General features: G+C 38.2%; 1 protein-coding gene across 9 annotated transcripts in view; it reads left to right on the top strand.

Moving 5' to 3' along the window:
* Positions 1–16,139, top strand: part of ERC1 (ELKS/RAB6-interacting/CAST family member 1) — a 299,501-nt gene that overhangs the window by 181,630 nt on the left and 101,732 nt on the right. For all 9 annotated transcript variants that reach the window (XM_071551243.1, XM_071551238.1, XM_071551240.1 and 6 more), the window contains one exon: positions 13,482–13,642. In XM_071551243.1, the coding sequence (XP_071407344.1) occupies positions 13,482–13,642 (161 nt within the window). The remainder of the gene's footprint in view (positions 1–13,481; positions 13,643–16,139) is intronic.

Consider the following 16,139-nt stretch of genomic DNA (forward strand, 5'->3'; position numbering starts at 1 on the left):
ATTGGGCATGGTTTTGTTATCCTTATGGATCTGTGCAACAAAACCCTTGCCATACAGAAAGCAGATGAGGCAGTCTTGCATAGGTGTAAAGACTTGAAAGTTCTTCAAGTTCTTTCTTTCCAATAATGCTCACCTAGTTTTGTTGGTGCACCTGCTGAATCCTGTATATAAATGTTATTGTGACTGCCTTACATCCTTGGGATTATGTGCCACCCTGGCGCATTCAGCCCTCTAGGTGGAAGGTGAGAAGGTGTATGGAGACTTCTTTTTAAGCACTCCCCATAAGGCTGAAGGTGGGATTACTTGGATAAACACTTCTGTCATAAGGTTCTTTTAGTTAGAAATGGCAAAACCAAATGTAGATTCAGGAACTATTTCTGCATTAACCAAATCTGAGTTTATTTTAGAAAAGCTCTCATTATGTTCCTCTGGGGGGAAGAAAGAATTAAATACAAGTTATTTTCCTGCTCAAAAGTACAATGTTAGTTTTACTTCCCTTGGAAAAACTGGTGGAGGTAGTCTTTGATAAGAGACCCTGTCTTGCTCACAAGCATTCTTTCACTGTCCTGGTGAATATTACCATCCCTTCCCCTGCAGCAGAAAGCAGGAGGTTATCCTTTGTGTGGATTTAGTCACAATGGGCACCATTCCCAGGACAGCGCTGGAAATGTGTTTCAGTCCTCAGCAAGACCCTTTATGTGAAATAAAATGAAACAATTTCACGTTCTGTGATTCAATGTCAGTCAATAATTAAGAGAAGGTTCTTTTCTCAAGGAGCACAATATTAGGATTACTTGCATTTGGAGCCTTCTTTTTTGGAGGGCATAGTTCACAGAGGTGTTCTGACCTAAGATACTTCATGCCCTCCCTCTCTTCACTCACTTTTATCCCCACTCTTCAGTGCACATCCCTTCAGTTTCCCCAGCCTTGGGCTCTGTTGTGAAATGGAGCAGTGACCAAATTCATGAAACAACTGTCTTATTTTTTGAAAGAATTTTTTCATGTGAACCAATTCACTGACCTCGTTGATGAATCCCATGCAGAACTTGAGGGACATCTCAGGAAGGACTGAGAAAGTGGAGGCAGGAATTGCTTGGTGTTATTGCTGAAAATATTTTTACCAGAAATTGTTATTGTGTCCTTTACAATAGGCTGCTGTTTCTGTGGGTGAGTTGCTGCATTGCCTGACCACAGTGTACATTTCTCTATCTTACTTTATCTCCTTCAAATTTGAAAAGCAGAAGGTTTTAGAGATTTAAATAGTATTTCTGCTGATAGTAGTGCAGCTCTGTTCTCTCATGAATATCAACTCCGGCTTCAATGCATCTTTCTACAGTATCAGCTGACATCTAACTCCTTACCCTAAAATGTGACGGCAAATAAACACATAAAAAATGGCCATTCCCTGTTAATTCCTTCTTTCCTTAAGTGGCTACTTCAACTGAAATTTTTGAGTTGGCAATCTGATCTTGACACCTTCCACCAACCTTTTTTGAAGTTATGGTTCGCAGTGGGCCATTTTAAATGAGGTTAAGTATGTAGACCTCTAAATAACTCTATCAGTGTTCATACACTGTGTCTTTTTATCCTGCACAGGGCAGGTTTTTCTGCTTTGCTTTTTAAGGAAAGAACTAAGACTGAATATTGTAAAAGTATTATATTGTTTGTGTGTTTTCTTATGCCAATTCCTTTCTCACACTGTCTCTATGAATTATTTCAGCAGGATTTAATATTATTTCAGGTACATATTACATGTACAAGACTCCTGAAATTCTCAATCATACATGCAGACTTCAAAATTTGTATCTATTTATTAAGGAAAAATAAATATTGAATAGGGTAGTAACTCCACTACAACCTCCTTCACAGTTCTCTCCTTTTTCACCATCTCCTGTTTCCCTGGTGGAAATACAAGGTCTGTAGGTTTGAATTGAAGCACTGCCCACAGGAGCCTTTTCTGTCCTACCTATGAGTTCTGTAGTGAAATTCTCATCAGGTATTGAATGACTGTCATTTGCACTTCCATCAGACCACCATTCTGGTTCTGTTTTCACTTTCTAGCATTTATTATTTATTTATTTATTACATTTCCTTGTAGGAATATAAACTACGTTTGCAACAAGTTTATCATATTGAACCCTATTTTATTGAGTACCTTCTAAAAATGCGAAATAAATTAAAAAGCACAACTTTTTTGCTGAGCTTTCTGTTGTTGAAATAGATCTGAAATATTTTCTAATGTATATTGAGCATTTAAATTATTTCACAGCAGAACTTCTGACACATTAAGTTACGTCCTTCAGGTCCCTGTAAATGGGAAATATAAAAAGGAATTTCTCATTAACTTCTTAAAAATAAGTGTTTTCTGAACACTGTACAAATGTCAGAATTCTGACTGCTCTGTAACACATGCTGAAAAGTTTGCTTTTAATGAAAATTTTTGTCTCTCCTTCTGTATTTCCTAATGAGAAGCTTGATAAACCAAGAGATTGGAGGTCAAGGGAGTAATCCAAGGTATGGTTTGGGGTTGAAAGTTCTGGAGCCCTGATTTTTCTAAGCAGTTTATGTCTTTTTGGCTGCATTTCTCTTGAATATTTTCTGCAAAGCTCTTTTCTGTAAAAGTCTGCCAAACTCATTTTGAGGTTTAGTGTATGTATACATGTACAAAGTAATGTGTGTATTTGGTTCATGTTAAGTAAAATTCTATGCTAAAAACTTGTATTTTAATTTCTTTTAGCAATACAATTCTTTTAAGAGCTTTTGAAGTCAGTGTCAGCCTGAAGTATAGTCTTACCACTGTTTTTCAAGAGATATAATTTTTTTATTCTTCTGTCTGATTCTGTTCCTTTGGTTAGAGGGAGCATTTTGCATGGCTAAAGTTGACTGTGCACTGTGTCCTTGTCAATGAATGTTTGCAGTCATTTCTAGAAGTGCTGCGTCTCCTTAAAGTTACTTCTTTTCCCCAAGTATTTAAATTGATGACATAATCTCTCCTTTAAAAATATGCAGATTTGTACTGAGTCAGGCTCCCTACATGGGAGAGGTAATTTGGTATGTAATTACTTCATATTCAGTAATGTACCTTGTGAGAGGTGTAACAGGGTGGGTTTTTTCTTAGTTGTGTTCAGCTGTGCCAAGTTGAGGGCTTGGGAAGTTTTTTTGTCTCCTGGGAAGAATGAATAGGGAAATAAATGATTAATGGAATATAATGCTCAAAGACTTTCAGACAGAGATCTTTTTCTGACACTATAAAGGAAAAAAATCTTCTAAATCTTTTAGAATCATCGAATTGTTTAGGTTGGAAAAGACCTCTAAGGTTGTGGAGTCCAACCATTAACCCAACACTGCCAAGCCCACCACTAAAGCATGTCCATAAGCACCTCATCTACCTGTCTTTTGAATTCCTTCAGGGATGGTGACTTTGTTTTTGTTTAATTTGTTACTCTCATTTAAGGTTGCAAAGTGGTCAGAATTTGATGACTTTCAAGAGAACTGGGGACACTGAAAGGATAATTAACCTCTGTGCAAAAAACACATTGAGCGTTTCTCCAGATAAGTCACCTTTTCATTTAATGAAATGAGAAACACTGATGGAAACTATTATATATAAATTTGGTGCAAATGCTGATTTTAAGATCCTTTTGTCTGGATTTTTATCCCTTTTTATTGTTTAATAGATAAACACTGATTTCACATTATGCCTTTTATTAAAGTCAAGTATTCCAGACAAAGCTCTATCTTGGCATCTCTCTGACTGTTACACTATTTTCTCAAGCACCTACCTCTACACAGTATTTTATTTGTTGTGGCTCGGGAGAAAATCAAATTCTTGCAGATTTGGTTACATTAATGCTTCCTTGGAATTGTAAGACCCGAGCCTATGTTTGTGTTAATATTTGTTTAAGCTAATCCTATGCTTTTCTCATTTTAAATTTCCTTTCCAATTGCATTCTCTGACTGTGATCCTAAATGCAAATGGGATACAATAATGTATAGAGCTTTAGAAAAGTTCATTAGACTTGAACATTAGATCAATAAATTGAAAAATATATCCTCTTTTTCTGACATAATTGATTTTTTCCCCAAATCCATGAAGTGCAAAAAAAGAAATCATATTCCTTTCCCTACCATTCTCCTGTATGGAAAACCACAGAAAAGTGACAAACTTGAAGTTCATTAAAATAAGGATGCCTCTTCTTTTGAAAAGAAAAGCTTTCAGACTTTGCTGTACTGCCATTTACCACTGGATTCCCTCAAACCCTTCGCTGAATTTCATCCTGGGTTCAATTGGCTCCATATAGTGGAATTGCTCCTTATTTATCATGTTTAGGTTCTGCTGTTTGCTTTCTGTTAACTACAATGCCAAAGATTTGCTTCCACAAGTTCTCAGAGGTGGAAACTTTGCTGAGCTTGCCAGTGAGACTGTGCTTCTTCATTTAGCCACATGTTCAACCTTCGCATGGCAATGCCTGTGCTTTCATTTATTTATGTTCATGATCCTTAATGTCTTTTGGGAAAAGAGTGTTAAAGTTGCATGTGGAATTAGCATAACGTTTTTCACTACTCATATTGAGTTAATACATCATCCCAGAATTTTTCTCTTTGGAAAATCAATCTGTGCTATATAAATTGACAGCCTTTGCCGTGTTATGTAGCAGAGCATTAAATATTTACTTTGAATATTATTCAGTTATGTCTAAACCGTCTGCCATAGTGACATATCCTAGTTAACCTGAAACTGTCTAAAATGCAGCAAAATGGAAATCAGCACAGTCTACAGGAGGCTGGTAAAAAAGGGCTGAAATCCCTGGGCAATTAGTCTGACTTCTACCTTAGCAAGACTCATAGAGTGGATGTAGCCTAAGAAAGGGCAACTTGTTTTGAAGATGGCCATGATTAGAATTGTGGCTGGAGTATCATGAGTTAACCATAGTTCTAGAGAACTTAGTTTGGATGTAACAAATTGTGCTAAATGAGTGTATGCAGAGCTGTGCCTAATGTACTATATTCGAATGTCTCTGCCCCTCTGGAGATTGTTAGAAGGTGATCAAATTCCGGATTCTTTTCAAGCTGGTTGTTCCTAGTTATTGCTGCTGTGTTCCCAAGGGGTGGGAGGGACTCACTGCTGTCTGCAGAAGACAAACACAAGACAGTTTCCTAAGACTATAGATCAATGTAAAATAAAGCAGGACAGCTTCCTTTGGTATGGTTGCTAGGGTTAAAAAGCATAATGAGACTGTTTCACTTGAGGGAAATGGAGAGATAGAATAATTGTAACTTGTTACAGTCATCAGTGACTGAAACAGGATTTCTTTCCTCAGTAGAAATCAGAATTCAGTGTTCTTTTTATTTTTTTCCAGGCATGACTCAATTATTTTGTATGTGTTAAGCAGAGATGGCGATTATTTCCTTCTCTAGAGCTCTTGTCCCAGCAGTGGGCTGTGGCTTATTTGTGTGGGTTATGGCTCATATTTAGGAGATGCAACTGTCAGAGCTACCTCTGAACATCCTAACAGGACACAGCTGTGACTTAGGGAGTCCTGAACTCTGGCAGCTCAGGAGTTTTCTCTTTTCCAAACATCTGTGAATCCTGATTCCTCTTTCTTCCTACAGAAGCTCAGTCCTCTCAGGGTCTGAGCAAAAAGCACTGGACTGATACTCCAGTGACATCCTCCTTGACAGAAATTCCTTTGTTTACGTTTCTGTGGTTTCTGCAGGACCAACAGGGTGATGTCAGATACCTGCTCAGTCTCATGTTGGTGTTCCTCATTGCCTGCAGCCATCGGTGGAGACAGTAAGAAGCAATACAGAGCATTAACTCCTCTTCATTATCAGATGCCTTTTTTAATATAATGGAAGTTTTTGTTGAGAGACCAGCTCATGGAAATAAGAGACATCAGCTGTTTAAGTATCTCACTTTCACAGAGATAAGAAAAATTGCATTCATCTGCAGTATTCTGCAGGATATCAGACCATAGGCTTTTGTTCTGTCTCTTTATCTTTCTCCTCTCCTTTTTCCCATTTAATAATGTAAGAGCAGAACAGTGGCACCAGTTCTGTTAAGCCACCAAGACACTGTTTTATCAGAGATGCTGAATGTACAAAATCCTAACAATCTAAAAACCAAAGGAACAAAGAAAGCCACACACTAATGTAAAGCAACACAAAGTTCATCCTTAAAATTACTGCTGTATATTACAGATGATCAAAAGCTCCTGCCTTTTATCTGAAAAACTGGTAATCCACCAGCCATTTTCACAGCTTTGACACTTAACTCCCCTCATTATTGAGAACCAAACAGAACTCCTTCTCCATGTGCAGTCTGCCAAACCCCTGTAATACTCTACACAACTGACCTTGGCAAAAGGAGTTCTGGAAATCTGGCATCCTCTTCGATATGGAGGGAGATGTGATGTATAGAAACACCTTCCTTATTGCGCACTATTCTGCTGTGTTTATTTCTGAGTGTCTTTATGTAGGATCTTCAAATGAGCAATTTGAATTGGTGAATTAAAAACAAGTTTTCCCCTTGCCTGCATAGTATCTTGAAGCTATGATCATTAACAATGAGCACACAGAGCACATGAAGCAGTTATGGGGTGTTATGTGTAGTGTAGGGAGGAGGAACACTGTCTTTGAGGTGAACTGCTTTTTACCTAGTGTATCTTTATAGTGCCTGCAGTTATGGAGTGAAAAGGGAGCTGAAGGATCCTAACTTCTTATGTATCCATTTCAAAGGAATTAGTGGTGGTCCCATTGTCATGGAGAGACCAGTAGCCATGATGCCTTAATCTCTATCCATCACAGGTGTGTGGGTACTGCACTGCTGGCTGTCCTCACCTTACAAATCAGAAATTGCATTTTAATTTTGCTGAGGGAGAGGAAGATTCTTTTTCTTGTTCTTGTTTATTGGTTTCTGTCATTTTCCTGTGATATTTTTAGCTCTCCAAAGGCTGCGCCTAGCAGCTTTCCCAATACCTACAGGAATTTGAAAGTTGTTCCCTTAATTCAGAATAGCCAAGAATTTAGTTAAGTGTCTTGGATATAGTCTTTCAGAGCACCTTAAAGCCACCCTACTGCTTTAAGGAAAATGGGGCTATGATGAAACCATAATTCATTTCCCTCTTATTTTGTGTAAAGGTTTATTAGCTTGTGATTTAAGCAAACCATCTGGTCCTGCTGGCAATCCAAGTTATGTCAGACTCAATGCTTTCTCCCTGTAGTATGTTACTTGAGGCAGTTAAATTACATGCTTAAGTCTCAAGTCTGGCCTGTGCTTTTTCCATGTCTTAACATCTGTTCTAGGAAATTTTTCTGGGATCCAAACAAGTTTATGCTGAGCCAGAACTCTTGTCTTTGTCTTTCTTTTCATGTCTATTTCTTTTCCTTCTCTGCAGTCTAATCAGTAAAACTAAGTGAAAGATAATGGAGAAATTTGCAGTCCCTTTATCATTTCAGCAATGTACACAATGAAATGAAAATGAGTTTAATAACTCAAGAGCTGTAGAAAAACAGGAGACTGTCATCTGAGAGAGTGACACTTTGAGAAATATTAATTATTTTTTCAGTCCTTTATAACATTCTTTCTACTGACTCTTAGTTGTAAGACTTTTTGTTTTGCTGGCTATAAATTTGGGGTAAAAATAGAGATTTCTAGTACATTTTGTCTTATAATGCTATTTTCTTGTTTATAGGGGAAAAGTCTATGTTTAGAAAGTCAATGATTTTAAATATAAAAGTTAGCCTGCTGAGGTAGTTTTGAAAAGATCTCTAGTGGTTGATATACAATGATCATGGAAAATGACTTGTTTGTGTTGGATTTTGTATCTGTATTCTCTAAAATTTCATCATTTTCTCTTCTGCATGGAACTTCTGAGACACAGTAATGAATCTAAAAAGCTATTCTATAGCCTGCTGTGTCTGGATGAATACTGGGAGAATTAGAATTTCTTTCTTTCAATCAGAAATATAAAAATTTGTCTGTTTCCAGGCATGTAATTAAATATTAAACTGTGTTTCCCACATTTGGCTGCACTGTAAGTGTGGTATTTCCAGCTCAGGAATAGGGCTCTTAGTGTAACAGTCAAGTCCCTTTGCCATGCCCATTGAGAATTTTATTATGGACTGGTTTGTAATCTTTTGTGCTTAATCAAAAGAAAGAAAAATTATGAGGAAGGAAAAATAACAAGACTAAGAGATGCCTTGGACTATGTGGATGGTTGAAACTTCAGCTGAACCAGTGAAAAACCTCACAATTATCGACAAGGCCAAGTGGGAGGTGCTGCAGCTGGTTCAAGGCAATACCCAATATCGTTCCAGGCTGGGGGATGAAGGGATTCAGAGCAGCCCTGCTGAGGACATGGGAGTGCTGCTGGATGAGTGGCTGGACATGATCTGGCAATGTGCACTCACAGCCCAGAAAGCCAAGGGTGTCCTGGGCTGCATCCAAAGTAGCTTGGCCAGCAGATCTGGGGGGAATTCTGCCCATCTGCTCCGCTCTGGTGGGAGCCCACCTGGGGTGCTGAATCCAGCTCTGGGGTCCCCAGCATAGGAAGGGCATGGACCTCTCGGGGTGGGTCCAGAGAAGGCCACCAAGACCATCAGAGGAATGGAGCACCTCTCCTGTGAGAAAGCCTGAGAATTTGAGTTGTTCATTCTGGAGAAGGCAAGGCTCTGGAGACCCTTTATTGCAACCTTTCAATATAAAAATGGGACTTAAAAGAAAGAGAGGGAGTTTTCCCCAAGGTCTCTAGTTACAGGACAAGGGGCAAAAGTTCTAAACTGAAAGAGGGAGGAGTTAGACTGGACCTAGGGAAGAAGTTTTTTACAATGAGCATGGTGAGACACTGGAACAGATAGCCCTGAGAAGCTGTGGATGTCCTGTCATTGGAAGTGTTCAAGGCTGGGTTGGATGTGGCTTTGACCAATCTGATCTAGTGAAAAGAATGGCAGGAGGATTGGCCAATATGGTATTTAAAGGTCTCTTCCAACCCAAACCATTCTATGAAAAAATGAAAAATAAAAAAAAAAAGCAATGCGGTCTCTTCTGCAAAGATTGCTAATCTACAGGTGAGGAAAGTCCTTATGTAACATTAACACAAAATACTTTTTATGTAGTGTACCAGCGATTTGCTTTCTTTTACAAATGTTATTTAAGCCAGTCGTATGCATGTGAACTTCAGATATATTCACATCCTGTCACTTGAGAGTGGGAAATTTTCTTTTGTGGTGTCTGTGAAGGGCATTCTTTAGCCTTTTCCTCATTCTTGATGTGCACAAAGCATATAAACCTGGATTGCAGAGGTCACCATTTTTCAAGTGTATAGCATTTTCCTCTCTTCTTTCCCCATACTGATAATTTTGTCCATTGCCTCTTTATAGTTGCACAGTACCACTGTAATGAATTACATTGTGTTACCAGCATTCATGATGCATTTGTGGCTTGGATGATGACCCAAAATTGCTCTGTTTCTCTGATAAGTTGTAAGCAGAAAATTAAGCTCCAGAACTATCCTTCTGAGAGGGCTGTGGAAGGTTTTCAATTTTCTGTGCAGTAGAAAAGTTATCTTCAGGTGATCCTTCACCACTGGGGAAGGTTCACAATGGGAAGAAAAAAGGCAGCTGCAAGTACAGTGTAATTTGAACAGACTGAAGTGTTTGGGGATGCTGAGGCTCCATTAGCTTGTCCATCTGGATTGTCCTTAGCTACTGGAGTCTGATTTTAAGAGGCAAATAGTAACAATCACATCAGTTGATGCAAGCATTCTTCCTGGCCTGAAAATGCCAGGAATTTTTAGTATGCACTAGTTCTCATATAGCAGGTGAGAGAATTGGAACCTGCCTATCCTGACCATCAGTAATCATTCCAAGGGCTAGTACAGAGATTGGTAGGGTTTCCAGCCTCAGTAGTATTTTGTATATCCAGTTCCTTTCTCAATTTTGCTGTCTTTTTACTGCTTTGGGGGGGACTTGACTGAGCTCTCTGCAAGTCCCTGGCTTCACATTACCCAGTGGCCAGGTAAGTTTACTGGAACCACTGCATATTTGGAGATCGTGTTGTATCTGTATGTCTATGCAAAAACCTGATTTTTGATTTACAGGAGTATCACAGGAGCCTGAATTAGAGTTTGTAGGAGCAGGGAGGTTAAGATGGTAGAAAAGCTCCTGAAAAGGGCTTCTTTTTTTTTGTTATTAGATCCATTAACATGGTGGATAAACTTCCACTGTACTGATGTTTCTCTCCATCTTGCTTTCATGCTTCCTAAGGGAGGAGATGTAATACTATGGTAAAAAATTTGTCCTATCTTGACATTTCCCTTTGCTGCTGCTGTGAATCCCATACTGATCTAATTGACATACTTTGCCCTTTTTCACACAGTTTTTTCAGTCTCTCAGGAACTCTCTCCTCTAATGGAAGCTTTCTGCCAGCTTGATGTGCTTCTTTAAAGATAAGCTGTCATCTGGTTGTGTCACTTAGAGCCCAAAAGCAATGAAAAAATAGTCTTAATTTAAGTTCTCTGCTCAGAGTAGATAAAGACCTTTCTGGCCTGCCTACAGAGACTTGAATCATAGCTAAGTCATAGATAGTCAAAGGTATACTTTGTTTTATATACTGTCATTGGAGCAAAGAGAAAAGAAGAGCAAGAGTGCACTCTACACCTTCTGAAATGGAGCCTTTCTAGCTATAGCTGGAAGGGCACGAGCTCACCTGCAGTTAAATTGAAAATGTCAACAGCATGTCTCTGAAAATGTCTCAGCATGCCAAGAACTCTGGGTTTTGGCAAATATTTGTTCTTTATTATATAATTAGCTGCTCTCAGAAAAAAAAAAATCAAGGATAGATTTGAAGTTTTTTGTCTCGACTAAATTAGATGTGCTTTGCAAGCAGTTTGCTTTCAGTGGATATTCCTGTATGATTTCTCACAGGACTGCTTAGTGGGACATGTACAGACAGGTCTGCTCTAAGATTCATAAGCTGCCAAATAAAATGTTTTGTTTTGTAGAAGTTTAATTGAAACAGACCCATGGAATATCTATAACCTGATGAATCTGAACAATGAAGTCTTTACTGTGAGTACAGTCATCACTGTTTTGGTGAACTTTGTCTTCAGTAAATTGCGTGACAAATGGTACTTACTGGAGAGGATGGAAGGTAATGACAGTTCTGTAAACTGAGTTGTTGGCACAGTTTAAAAGCTGCTTTTGCATTCCAGCCGTACCTAATACATGATTAGATCAGTTTTCTGTTAGCCTGCAAAAATACAGAATACAACCTTAGAATTAGAAGAGTTAGCCAACAGAGCAATGAGAAAAAGATTAAGTACCTGCAAGAAGCCCTGCTACAAAATACTCCTGCAATTAGCCTTTGCCACCTCTCCCTGGGAGCCTTGGCCCAGACCTCAGTCTCTGGTCTCCTTGTGTCTTCCTTTGTCACACTACAGATCTACACTAAGCAAACCAGTCCTTCAGTGTGAGCATCACAGACCTTGGTGGCTGGGAAAGGAAGGAAGGATGTCAAAAATACTTCAGATCTGATTATGGAGAAGATGTTGCTTCACAGATTGTTATGTCTTGGCAGCTGACAGATGGACACAGGCCATTTTGGTTGTTGCATTTGGCTGGGGGCTTGTTGATTTGAGGTGGTTTGCTGTAAAAGCCAAGGGGTTTGTGGTTGTCATGCCTCTTCTGTTTAAAGGGAGATGTTTATGTAGGTAATCCTGATCCACCCAAAAGAAGGAGAAGTTGATACCCCAGAAGCTGATGCACAAGTGCACCTTCGCCTTCCCACCATGTTGCTATTTTTCTATTTCTAAGAACCGGTTTCCATCTTAGTAGTATTTTTGCTGTTCATTGTTCCTGCAATTCTTCTTTGCATTCTTTTCTGTTGTATTTTCTATATTTTGCTTTATGGATTTTTCTGCTTTAAAAATTGCCAGTTTCTGATCTTGTTTTTCACACTAGTAAAACAGGGAAGGTTTGATTATTATATCCTTGCTTGCTAGTTTGGACTGTGTGTCACTGAAGTGTTTTCCCTTGGTCTGTTGATTACTAGATTAATTCTTGGCTGTATATTTTGAATAGTTTTTGATAATTGCATATTTAAATTTATTTTTTTTTAGTTTACTGAGCCTAAAAAGAATACCTTTTGGCAGCTGCATTTGGGTGGAAGTAGATAAGCTTCCTACAGTAAACACTGTGCACAATGTCTGTGCTAGATTTTTATAAATCTGCTAATTCTGAACTGCATTTTTTCTTGCTCTCTCACTGATTGAGGATGAAAACCAATCTTGTTACCCATTTTTTCCCTGAGTTGTTAGCTCTGCCTTTAGGAGTACAGGATTTATTAAAGCATATTAGGTACTTTCCCTCCTCCAGCACTTATAAAGCAAATGACATGCCCGACTCTCTATATAAAAACATGTAATTGAAATTCACCTTGATATAATTTCAATAATTCATTTCCAGGATGGATCACAAGTTGATTGTTATGGAGGGATATAAAGGCAATGCAGGGTTGTGTTGTCATACTAAATTTATACAAAGGTTTGATTATGTGCACCAGTGTCATCCCATTTGAAGCACATTATTAAATTGTTTATGAACACTTGGTTGTGATAGAAAGAGAAAACCTGTATGGAAGAAGACAGTCAAAGTAGCATGTGCCATCAAGCTTTATTATAAAATTATTAAAAGCACATCAGAGGTTTTTGAATGCTACATTATCTAGACTTGAGCATTTATTGTGGTTTTGAATGTTAATTAGTGATAAAATTTAGCTGAGACAGAACTTATTCCAAGTGCAAAACAAAATGACTCTTCATCTTTGTAAAATCTAATCTAGAATTTACAATCGTGTTAATTCTGAATCTTTCCTAATTTGCTGAAGATATGAGCTGTATTTCTCTGCCATCAGCAACTCTTTCAATGTCTTATGTTGCTAAATCACACCATGTGCCCATCAGCATTGTTCAAGTGGTATTTTGATGAAAGGAGCCTTACATATTCATGGGAACCCAATCCTCTCCCTATTTCAGAAATATTACCTTTGTTCTTAAAGTGCATATATAGTTTCTCTCTGGGTATCATTTACAGTGGAAGTTTTGTATCCTTTTGGGATATTATCAATATGTTCGATTTAATAGCTTGTGTTTTTGTGTGCCAATTTTAATATACACAGGCCATTGTCTTATCCTTGTGGTACATTCTCTAAAATAGAAACACACAGAAGAGTTGAAGTTTTCTACTGTAATAGTGACATTCCAGTGACCAAACTATGTTAATTCACAGGCTGTAATGTTGCTTCAGCTAAGTGTAGACATGCTGTGCACAGCACCAGATGATGGTTCCAGCCTGCAGAAGTGTTGTGCAGAATACATGGACTGGGAACCTGTGTGCTCCAATTTACTTGAGGCATTTCGTAAATTCCAGTTGATTCTTTACACTATTTTTCTCTCCTCCTGTCTGCTCCAAAAATACTTTAGGTAGAAGAGCTGATGATGGCCATGGAGAAGGTTAAGCAGGAGCTGGAGTCAATGAAAGCAAAATTGTCCTCTACACAGCAGTCTTTGGCTGAGAAGGAAACCCATTTGACCAACCTACGAGCTGAAAGAAGGAAACATTTGGAGGAAGTCCTGGAAATGAAGTAAGTGTCTTCTTTCATTATTTGTAGGTGTGTTTTATTGATATCTCTGAATTGTTTTCTGATCCCTGGTGTTCTGAAGATATCCCCTGCATGATTATGTCTCTGTCTGATTTGTAATCAGTCGAGCCTTCAAAACTTACCTCTGACCAGGGATTGCTGACATGACTTTCACACTTCACTGGAGCTCAAAAGCTTTTCTTCCTGTTGATTGTTTACAGTAGACTACTATTATTTGCACAATGGCACCTTCAAAAGTCCTAAGCAACTATTGTGACTCAATTATTTTATGGCTTATGAATGTGCCATCTTGCTTTGAGCAAGAACTTAGAACTACTCTATGGTAAGGTGCAAGTCAGTGTTGCAAATGACAAAAAGAAAGAGGGAAGAGACAAACATACTGTCAGGTGTTTGCAATGTTAAAATGAGACTGCTGGTGTCTTTTCTGCTCAAATATTTTTTGAACTAATGAAGATAGTTCATTAACACTGAAACAGTTTGGAGTTCTCTATCAGTCAGAGTTCTCTCATCATCTTTGCATAAGAAGGCCTGAATAAAACCAAGCTTTGAGGAGATAGGGAGAAGTGAGGAATTAGACTTCTAAGGCTTGAATACTTCCTAATTTCTGACTGTGCATTATAGATAAATAGTTATCCTTAGTTTAGGCAGACATGAATCCATTTAGTGCAATGATGGATAGTGCTGCCAGCAGTTCATTAGAAACACTTTCAGTTGTTTAGCCAGCCCTGAAGAGAAGGAACATTTTTATTGGCAGGACCAGCAGTGGTTCCTCCACTGTGGTTTTGTGAGCCATTATTTATTTATTCAACTATTCTATGCAGGTCTCTTTCCTTACGTTTTTTACCTTTTTTTTTTTTTGTAATGAAAGGATAGAAAACCAGCTGTTACAAAATGGAAAGATGTGGCTTAGATCTTGAAATCTAACTTAGGAGTGCTGTATAAAGTGGGCCAAGCCTCCCTAGCTTCATATTCAGCTACAACAGTCTGATCTAGACCTGGAGTAAGGATGTTGGAAGAGTACAGTACTTAAAAGCCACATTTTTTAATAAAAAGTTTTATTGAGCTATAAATTTGACTGCCTTGAGAGCTAGTGTATGGGGGGATGGGAAGAATAGCTCTTAAAGTGATGTGGGAATCCAAAGCAACTGGAGATGTATCCCATATCCAATCACTTGACAGTGCTTTCTTCTGCCAAACTGCTCTGCCAAACCTTCTCATTAAAATATACGCATAGTGTACAGTTTATTCTGAAATGTATTTGGAATTGTGTAGATCCTTTAATATAACTACTCACTTCTAAATGATGACCTCTCTAGCTGTGTAAGTTATTGTTGGAAAGTTGTTGTACTGAAATGTAGCATCAGGAACTGCCTGAACTGGTAGATCCATTGTACCTCCAAAGGAAGAAGAACGCTGGAGAGAATGGTAATGCTGTCAGCACATGGAGAGAAAGATGGAAAAAACATTATGTTTGTATAGTTAACTAGCTGAGCGTGTTTTAGTCATAGCTGGTCTGTCTTAAAGTTCTATAAAGCTGCCAGAGGCATCCAAACTTCAAAAACTCACCCTCACCATGAGGCTCTGTTTCAAACAAGTCTCTGCTGAGGACTCCCAGTCAATTAAATATCTCATTTTTATATACAGAAACTCCAGTATATTGTTTGTTGCCCTGCTTTCCCAGCCTATTCCTTTTATGAAAAGCATTCTTCTTATCTGTTGCTCATGTTGTTCGAGTATTTTCTAATATTTCAGCTCAAAAATAACAATAACTGAATGAGGGGTCAATTATGTGAAGTATTAGCTACTTTTAGTGTTCAGCAATAGCTGTTATACAGATAGTGTTCAAAGATACAGTAAAGCAATCTTATTTCCCAGGCCATGCTTCACTGGGAAAAGTTTGAGGTGCTCAAAAGCAGCACAGATTAAATTTGAGATTTGATCGAGGTGTAGGTTTTTGCAGCCTGGACTCTGCAGTCAGGTAATGGGGCAAGAAAAACAGCTGAGGAAATGCTGCTTTAGGACATTCTAGATATGGACTGAAAGAAAGTGTTAAAGCAACAAGGGGGCTACAGAAAGTTACCTCTGGGTTTTAATGGGAAGTTGTTAGAAATTATGGTAGTGAAAATGTATGTTTAAAATACTGTTTCTTAGAGCAGAACTTGTGTTTACTACTGACTCCATAACCCTGAGAAGATCATTTCACACTACTTAGGGAATACTGTGGCACTAGAATAGCTCAAGTGTGAATTATTCCAAGCAAGAAATTTCACTCCTTGAAGAAATGTATGTATTTTGAAGCCCTCTTTCTTTAAGTCTAATATTTTCATTTTCTTTAAAAAAAACTTTATTGCAACTAATTATGAGAGAGGTAGATAATGGTCTCTATTTATAATCACCAAATCTGATCTACTGTAAAGAAATACTAGTGAACTGCTAGGATTTTTGTTTTGTTATGTTTTCTTTAAGAAGTCCTAATGTT

Source organism: Pithys albifrons, chromosome 3 (genome assembly GCF_047495875.1).
Source record: "Pithys albifrons albifrons isolate INPA30051 chromosome 3, PitAlb_v1, whole genome shotgun sequence".
Taxonomy (NCBI): domain Eukaryota; kingdom Metazoa; phylum Chordata; class Aves; order Passeriformes; family Thamnophilidae; genus Pithys; species Pithys albifrons.